Genomic DNA, 9170 nt, shown 5'->3' on the forward strand with positions numbered 1-9170 from the left:
TATATTTGTTACAATCTCTTGAATTTAATAAATTTAATAAAGGTCATGCTAAAATTTTATTTTTTTTCTAAAAACAGTCCTAACTATCAGAATTATAGCTGACTACTAATTTCCTAATTTTCTTATAATTTCATAGTTTTTTTAGATTTATTTTAACAATTTTTATCTTCGGTTTAGACTACCCATGGTTTTCGACAGAAACCAATGCGATTATTTTGATCACAAAGCCTCGGTAACCGTCTAATTTAAATTCAAAATTTTTAAATACGAATTTGTTACAGTTTTCACACCCTAACCGCACCTCCGCCACCGGACCATAGAAGCAGCTCCGGCGATAACGCGGCCGTGGTCCCAACCTGCGGTATTATTCGCTCGCTTGCACTTTCGCATATTACATACTCCCACGTTCCCAAATCCCACTACAGGTCCATCTTCTCTTTTACCGTTTCCGCCTTGCTATCCAAACTGCGGCTCCGGCGGAGCCACGGGTACCGCACTGCCCGCCTTCTCCCCCTCCCGCCCGGCCCGCCCCCCGCATCGCCTCCCCGCCGACGAACAGGCCCGACCCCGCCGCCGCGGCCTTCTCTTCTCCTCCACTCTGCAGCCTCCCCCAGTCCACGCGCGCAGCCGCACGGCCTCATTCCACTCCACCGTGCGCTCTCCGTCTCCGCGAGAACTCGAATATTTCCAAGGTATATTATATATCCATTCCTCTCTCGTAAGTAAGCTCCACTTTTCATGCGTAGTCGCAGGCTCGCATGGTGTATACGTAAAGCCAAGAATTGGCTTAGGTTACGAAGAAATTTTGTTCTGTTCAATTGTTGAATTAGGTTACAAAGCAGTTGTTCTGTTGTGCATAGGGAGACGAGTGCTTTCATGCTCTTCTCCAATGGATGTGAGGGTTTTTTTTTTTTTTTTTGGTGACAAAAGTGTGGGCATCTTGTTCTATCTAGTTTGAGACGCTACCATAAGCTATAGTTTTGGTTCAGTTTATGGCGTATCGATCCGTTTACTTGTCTTGCTATGTTTATTGGAATGTGCAAGAACAGGAATTTTCAGTATGCAACAAATGGCCATATCTGCATTCACTGCAAACCCCTCCTCATCCTATGGCAATACCTTGTCGGGGTTGTGCTCCCGCTGGCCTGAAATATGGCGCAGGAGACAGGTTAGTAGCGGGATTCGGGAGCAGGCGCAATCGCAGTTGCAGTACCGGAAACTGGGAGATTCAGACCTTGTCATCAGTGAGGTCACACTTGGAACAGTATGTGCATAGCTGGAGATCATGCTGCTGCTGCTGCTGTTGTTGTTACATCTATTTTTGCATCACATGCTAATCCTGCTTATGTGTGTGTGTTTAGATGACATTTGGACAGCAAAATACAGAGAAGGAAGCACACGATATTCTTTCCTATTCTTTCGATCAAGGTGTCAATATTCTTGACACCGCGGAAATTGTTAGTACAGATTCCTTCCCTTGAACTGTTTTCTTTTCTTCTGAGCTATGAAGTTCATCTTACTGTCACTGAAGTCCTACAGAGTGATTGATCAATTTTTCATTTTTCAAACTCTTCTACCTTCATTTCGTCTTAAGTATCCAGTACCAACCAGTAAGGAGACTCAAGGAAGTACTGATCTGTATATAGGCAGGTGGATGCAATCAAAGCCACGTGAAAAGGTAACCTAAATAAGCCCAGCCATTTATTATTGCGTACTAAATTAAGAGGAAAAAAAATCTAGGATTCACTAAGAGGAATATGGGTACTCATGCCAGTTATATGATTTGAATCCGAATGGTGGGAAGGTTAAACACAGCCTGTCAGCCTCCACAGGATAATATTAACAATAATGCAGTCAGGAAGTTCATCATCTTTATTCATTTTAACATGATCATTCATTATTTTCGGAGTTTACTGTCCAGGGAGCATTATATACCAATTACAATAAGTTTGAAGAGTATAAGTAAATACAACTCAGAGTTCACTATGGACATTTCCTGAGTGTGCAAGCTGTGATGGAATATCTGAAAGTGTTACTGAAACATGGCATTTGCTTGGTTTGTTCCTGTGCGTCTAGATAATTCTAGCCACAAAAGTTGCAGGTTATTCAGAGCGATCTCCTTATCTTCGGGACAATGGAAAAGTGGTTCGAGTTGATGCTGCCAATATCAAAGAAAGTGTTGAAAAGAGTCTTTCCCGCTTATCTACAGACTACATTGACTTACTTCAGATACACTGGTTAGTTTCTACTTCCAAAACATCTCTCTCTCTCTCTCTCTCTCTCTCCCTCTCTCTCTCTCTCTCTCTTCATAATTTACACTTCTTTCCCCAGCTTGAAAGTGTGTTTTTACCTACTGTTGTTCCTGGCACTATGGATACTACAAATCTTTGACTTTGAGTATCTTGTTATTTGAATTTTTCTGTCTTTTTCTCCCATACAAGAAATAATACATTATCTTTAATTTTGTCATATATTTGGTATTGTGACTCTAGTAATATTTATGCCGGCTAAAGTATAAATTTGAGTTCTCTTTCCACACTCAATCCTTTTACCTGATATAAATTATTTTCGCATATCTGCTATCTCAGCAGCAATAATGTGAGTTATTAACTCATCACACTCAGTTGTTTAGATAGACTTTATTCCGGTTGTACTTATGTGTTTGAAGTTTCTGTCTTCATACCGATGAATAAATAAGACCAGCTCAGATGTTTGTTTTATATCTTCAGGCCAGATAGGTATGTTCCGCTATTTGGTGAATATAGTTACAACCCAACCAAATGGAGGCCAAGTATTCCATTTGAAGATCAGTTGAGAGCTTTCCAGGAGCTAATTGATGAAGGAAAGGTAATGTATTTGTACTGCATCTTCATTTTTTGCACTTAGAAGGCTTTTGTATTAGTGAAACTGGATTACAAGTTCACTACTACCATGTAACTTCATGCCTGCCCTTCATATGGAGCTACCTTACAAAGGACAGGACAGTTACATCTTTTGTCAGTTAATTAAATATACCTTATGAGAATGCATGTAATTGTTGTCTTGGTAGAGGCACATTTGACTAGTTTCTAGTTTTTATTCCAATAACCCACAGCATATTGTAAAGAATGCCAGGCTGTAAACTATTGTTGAGTTTAATTTTAATTACTGTTCAGGTTCGTTATATTGGTGTTTCCAACGAAACTTCCTATGGAGTAATGGAGTTTATAAATGCTGCAAAAGTTCATGGACTTCCAAAGATTGTGAGCATCCAGAACAGTTATAGTCTACTTGTGAGATGCGACTTCGAAGGTTAAACTGAGAGCTATCTGTTCACTTGATTCATTGCAACACTCTTTTTCATGCCCTTGGTTCTGAAACTAAGTAGGATATATTATTTTCCATATATTTTGTTGCGACACATTGGTTCCCTGTTATCTCAAACAAACATGAGATTCGGATTAACATTCTCTGTTAGATAAATTAATTTATGGACATTGGTTTCTTGATAAAAGGTACACCCAATAAGCCCTAGCACAAGAAAAAAATTGATCTACAATTTATTTTCTAATACTTTTGAGTAAATGAATAACAACACAAATTCCAACGAGTGTATACCAGGGTAGTGGATATAATCACATAATGGACATTCATCACATTTTGTTTTTCAACACAGTTGACCTTGTTGAAGTGTGCCACCCAAATAACTGTAATGTTGGGTTGCTTGCTTACTCCCCGTTGGCTGGAGGTGTTCTCACTGGAAAGTACCTTGATGCTAACCCTGACATATCAAAGAAAAGCAGGCTAAATCTCTTCCCTGGCTACATGCAGCGTTACAACGCATCGTTGGCTAAAGTATGATCAGATACTACACCCAGAACACCAGTTAACCAAAATGTTCTTTTATTTCTTGTTTTCAATTCTCAGCTGTATGATGACTTGCTAATTGGTGGCTTTTGTTTGACAGGTAGCAACGGACGAATATGTGAAGCTTGCCAAGAAGCATGGCCTAACTCCAGTCCAGCTCGCACTTGGCTTTGTGCGTGACCGTCCATTCACAGCCAGCACAATCATCGGAGCAACCACCATTGATCAGTTGAAGGAGAACATTGACGCGTTTACCAGCGCTCCACGGCCTTTGGCTCCAGAAGTTCTTGATGGCATCGAGTCTCTGTTCAAGAGATACAAGGACCCAACAATTCTGTAGGTGTTTACCCATCAATTTTTCCTATGAAGATCCATCCATCAACAGATACAAGAGTCCAGAAATAGATGAGCTCTTTGTGGTTCTATTACCATACCATCCATGCCAACAAAGCATGGATTTGTCTCTTCTACTGACTTCATGGTTTCCTGTCACAAATGTATGCACCGCATATCCATCAGTATTTTGCTGTGCTGCAGACGTTTTTTGTGATCGATCCATACTGATTTCATAAAGGCATTGATAAGACACTGATGTACAGGTTGAAAACTACAAGTGGATAGAAAGGAATACATTCAACAGCTTCATTGTTGCTGTCCATAATATTGCTTACCAGCAGGAAAAAAAAAACTGTCACAGCATACGCTGCGTGTCCACATCAGATCAGATCTTGATATGTGCTCTGAAGGATGGGGATGTAGTGCTGGCATCCTGGGTAGTTCCGGTATATAGCTTTGTGGATAAAATGATGATACAGCGCATTTGCCTACTTGTCATTATCACAGAACTGTTATTTTTGAGGCTTTACATTTCCCATCATCTCTTGATTTTAAGTTGTTTTACATTTCCACCACATCATGCATGTACATGAGTTACAATGCAGGTTACTAGTATTCACTAGACAAGCCTAATATAAGTCGGTATACTAACATAATCATTAAGTACCTCTATCCTCTAGAATTCAGTGAGTCCTACAGCCAAGCAAGGCATAACCATTGCATATCAATAGACCAATTGGCATGATCTCGAGTCGTCATACTCCTGATGAATGAAGCAGTCCGTCGTCATCAGAGGAGTACAAATCTTGAGATGGGGAGCTGTCAAAGTCTCGAGATTCCCATGTGTCGTTTTTCAGGGTCCTACGACCATCCCTGTGACCATTCTTTGCTATTTCCTGGTCGTGCAATTCAAGCTGTCTTCTTATCCAAGGAGGGTCATCTGGAAGAAGCCACAGCTTCTCACCAGTGTCCTTGTGCTTGAAATCAGCACATTTGAAGTGTGGCTTTGATTGCCGGTTGTCCCACCATTCGTAAGGGTTGGCAAAGAATACTTGCCACAGGCGAAGCCGTATGCACTTCTTTTCTTGAAGTATTTCATCTAACTTTTGGACAGTACAAGGTTAGAATATTTGGTAAATAATACATAAGAATGGAACTGCACAATATAAGCCAGCAGGGCTTACCTGTGGTAGACATTGCTGATGTTTTATCTGAAGAGTTGTCATCATTCTGAGGCCTCCGATTTTGATCCACAACATAGTTCAGGTCTGTGACATGTACCTATATAAAAGATGGACTTAAATATAATCGCATGGAAGGGATATTGTACTGAATTTATTTTCGTGGCCACAAATAGCATATATTAAACGCATTGCTAACTAAGCATTCGTCAGAGGAAGTCAGGCTGGGAGGATTTGAAGAATAGTGATAGGTAAAGGAGGGCTCGAGTGGAAAGAAACAGAATCTACAACATCAGGGAGAGAAAAGACAGTCAAAAGAAAAATATAGCAGGAACCAGAGCTTCAGGATCGGCTGACATCATTTATTTGTATGGTGTTGGACATACTAACAATTTTCGATGCAACTTCAACAATTCTTAACTATGTACCTCTGATATAACTACAATGCCTCTAACTACTATTACCAATTTCAAGATTACAAATAGCAGTGGAGGTAGTGGTCCTAGTGGAGACTGGCAATATTGGCAATAGTGGGGTACTACAGCTACCGAGATGGAGGATTAGAACATAGCAACTGCAGTAGCAGACTAATAAAAACAATAGAAGCAGCTGTAGGAGCCTGAGAAGCGCAATCGCAGCTGCCATAGTGCACTGGAGTATGACATCTGAATTTTAAAGTTTAATTTTGTATTTGTATTGTTAAGTCATGTTGTTTACTTAAGAATTAAGATACAAATATCAACTACCATGTCAATTGGTAACATCTTCCGTGCATGCACTAATGAGTTATATGTCATCTATATCTTTTGTGTGTTTTAGAATTATAGAGGTCACAGAGTTATTGTCCTAAGAGAGCGTCATGAACTCTTGATAATAAGCATGATTAACTCAAAAACTGAGTGCTTTTTATTCCACTACTAGGAATATAGCGGCTAGAATCCACTATGCCGATGCGAATCTGGTACTGACCCACTATCTACTAGTTAGTGCAAAATTTACTAACCAAATAGAAATAAACTTTCCTCAAGGACATGATGCTATTATATGTGGACATCAAACTATTTCTATCAACCTGCTTCCACCACCAGTCCTGAGGCTTTTCTTCACTCATTGATCGTGCATGTCTACCACAAAAGGTGTTCACAACACGAGCAGCACGGAACAAGCAAACATTCTGAACATAGCTTTGTATTCACTATTTGAACTAATGTTCTGGTGTTAATAATTGTTTAGTACATGAAAATGTACAATCTATATAACTGAAGGTTGTGTAATAGATGGGAACATATTGGAAAGGTACGTTCTGGTGACATACAAATCAATCCTAGGGGCTAGGTGCTCCTTGTATATTCTACAAACAGCAACGAAAAGGTTCAAAAAAAAGTTACCATTCACGAACCTTGTAGACTATATGCTTCTCACCACATGGATCAACTTTATGATACGAACTCAGAATGCCAGATACATAAACAAGGTCATTTTGTTTCAAATGCTTTAGGCTTACTTTTGCCAGCTCGCCTTCCAAATTCAATGTCACACTGTTCAAGATCATAATAACATTGTAAAAATGGTGATATACCTCCATTAGACGAAAGTACAGGAATTATGAGCCAAACAAGAATATATGCAGTTCATTCATGCTCTACAAAAAGGATAATAAAAGAAAACTCTCATTAAACCATACATACCTTGAAGATCCTCTGCACGATTAACAGATTTGTGAAATAAAATGAGATTTTGCCAAGCTGATTTAGTTTTAGTCCAAACAGTATTTTCTGCTGACAGACAGCATGCACTAACAATCTAAGAATGAATTTGTTAAAACAATGTATAAACCCATTTATGTCAAACAAATTTCTGAAAAAATATCCAAATGGGACCTAGAATTCATAATCGTGAAAATAAGTACCCAAAGTTAAACACTGGCATTCTCATCCCAACAATTTGGAAATGCAAGTTTTGGACATGTTACATGTCTAATATAAATGAGTGAAAAAGACTTAGGACTAAATGATTTTGCAGACAACTATGAATAAAAAGGTTATTCTAACTCATAGCACATTAAATTAGCAATTAAGCACCATAATTCTATATTACAGAATGCCAGAATGGGTATCCAATCACACAAACCGACCGTAACAAGTATCACAAGATCGAACTTACTATGACTATGAACACAAAAAAATCCAGGCCTTGGCAGGAGCTCCCAACAAAATATTACTAGTTCGTCCGGTCAAAACTATTTGTTGTTTCTGATAAGATTAGTCAAACTTCTAAAATTCCGATGATCGATAATTTCTTAAATGCTTATAAAAATGATACACATAGATTCTCCTTGAAAAGTACTACTATAATGCTCCCTCCCATCAATATTATTTGCCGTTTCAGACAATAAAGTTGCACTAAATCATTCACTAGATTTATGTCCTAAACGTCATATAAAAGTGACTGAAGGGAGTATCATAAACCTATTAGATCTTATAAATTTATTATAACACAAAATTGTTTGTTGGACTTTTAGAAGTTTGACCAATATTTATCCTAATAGGTAAATATTTTTTTTACTGTAGCGAGTATAACAATAAGAAATTATGCTAAGATATACCCAAAATAAAAGGCATGTATTCTCTATATATCAGAGATCCAAACATGGATCAGCAAGCTAGCTAGGAAGAAGCGAAGAACGTGGCACCTACGAGAGGAGAAAGCGAGGGACGTTACCGGAAGCTGGACGAGCGCGGGGACGAGGACGAGACCGACAGGAAAGTGTACGCTCTGGGGCACTCGTCGGAGCTACCGCCGAACGGGCGCACCGACCCGTGGAGGCGGCCGATGAGGCGGCAGGAGTTCCTCGGGAGCTCCGCCTTCTTCACGACGGGGGGAGCCCGGAGCATGGACATGCGGTACGCCACGCTCTCCGCCTCCTCCCGGCCGCCTGCGTGGGTGAGCCGCCGGAGCACCGCGGCCGCCGGCGAGCGCGCGGCGGCGGCGGCAGAGCGTAGCATAGGTGGCGCGAGTAGGCCGGCGCAGCGGCGGCGGCTGAGAGCAGTGTGCCTGCCGTGGGTGGGTGCTTCACGGTGGCGGCGGACAAGGGCCTATCCGGCTCCGGCTTCGGCGGCGGCGAGATTAGGCCGGCGCGGCAAGCAGCGGCGACCGGGGGAGGCGAGATGGCGGCAGCGGCCGTGGGAGGCGAGGCGTCGGTGGCGTCTGGGGAAATGGCGTCCGGCGGGCCAAGCAGCGGCCGAGGAGGGAGATGGCGGTGGCGGCCGAGGAGGGAGATGGCGGTGGCGGCCGAGGAGGGAGATAGCGGCGGCGGCGGCCGGGGAAGAGGAAGCGTCGGCCGGGGAAGAGGAAGCGTCGGCGGCGGGCGGGGGAGGAGAGGCGTCAGCGCCGTCCGGGGAGGCGAGACAATGGCGTGAGACGTGGGCTGAATTTTTTTCGTGGAAATAGATGGGCCCAAATCATACGTGGGCTGAAACTTTTTCGTGGGCATATATGGGCCAAATTCATGTGTGGGCTAAATTATCTTCACCGGAACTGATGGGCCAAATTCAGTGGTGGGCTGATTTTTTCCACCGAATAGATGGGCCAAATTCACATGTGGGCTAAATTTCCTTTACTGGACTTGATGGGCTAAATTCAGTGGTGGGCTCAATTTTTCCATGGGAATATATAGGCTAAAATCACATGTGGGCTGATATTTTGGGAAAAGTCTACTAAGTTCCCTAAACTTGAAGCCGAGTATGTTTTTCATCCCTTAACCGTAATAATCCGTTCAAAAAAGGCCTATTGACTCATCTTTTGACC

General features: G+C 41.6%; 2 protein-coding genes across 2 annotated transcripts; one reads left to right on the forward strand and one right to left on the reverse strand.

Annotated features, from left to right (window-relative positions):
* The first annotated feature begins 437 nt into the window (after positions 1-437).
* On the forward strand, positions 438-4491 carry LOC102721627 (protein tas). The gene is made up of 9 exons (XM_006650213.3): positions 438-692; positions 1050-1264; positions 1362-1457; positions 1595-1678; positions 2077-2237; positions 2730-2847; positions 3156-3291; positions 3656-3834; positions 3947-4491. The coding sequence occupies exons 2-9, from the start codon at positions 1061-1063 to the stop codon at positions 4184-4186; spliced, it is 1218 nt and encodes a 405-aa protein (XP_006650276.1). The 5' UTR covers positions 438-692; positions 1050-1060; the 3' UTR covers positions 4187-4491.
* A 150-nt stretch (positions 4492-4641) lies between these two features.
* On the reverse strand, positions 4642-8375 carry LOC102721347 (protein OSB1, mitochondrial-like). The gene is made up of 4 exons (XM_040521970.1): positions 8085-8375; positions 6763-6901; positions 5367-5463; positions 4642-5281 (listed from the first exon to the last, which is right to left on the reverse strand). Exons 1-4 carry the CDS (start codon positions 8366-8368, stop codon positions 4938-4940), a joined length of 864 nt encoding a protein of 287 aa, XP_040377904.1. The 5' UTR covers positions 8369-8375; the 3' UTR covers positions 4642-4937.
* Positions 8376-9170: the final 795 nt, after the last annotated feature.

Source organism: Oryza brachyantha, chromosome 3 (assembly GCF_000231095.2).
Source record: "Oryza brachyantha chromosome 3, ObraRS2, whole genome shotgun sequence".
NCBI classification, from domain to species: Eukaryota; Viridiplantae; Streptophyta; class Magnoliopsida; order Poales; family Poaceae; genus Oryza; species Oryza brachyantha.

Excerpts from the sequence above, each read along its gene's own strand:
- LOC102721627 (XM_006650213.3), top strand. The coding sequence starts at position 1,061 with ATGCAACAAATGGCCATATCTGCATTCACTGCAAACCCCTCCTCATCC. Across the intron at positions 1,265-1,361 it reads GTGAGGTCACACTTGGAACA|ATGACATTTGGACAGCAAAA; the intron begins GTATGTGCATAG and ends GTGTGTGTTTAG. Across the intron at positions 2,238-2,729 it reads GACTTACTTCAGATACACTG|GCCAGATAGGTATGTTCCGC; the intron begins GTTAGTTTCTAC and ends TTATATCTTCAG.
- LOC102721347 (XM_040521970.1), bottom strand. The coding sequence starts at position 8,368 with ATGCTACGCTCTGCCGCCGCCGCCGCGCGCTCGCCGGCGGCCGCGGTG. Across the intron at positions 5,464-6,762 it reads AGAAGCATATAGTCTACAAG|GTACATGTCACAGACCTGAA; the intron begins GTTCGTGAATGG and ends TCTTTTATATAG. Across the intron at positions 5,282-5,366 it reads ATCAGCAATGTCTACCACAG|ATGAAATACTTCAAGAAAAG; the intron begins GTAAGCCCTGCT and ends TCCAAAAGTTAG.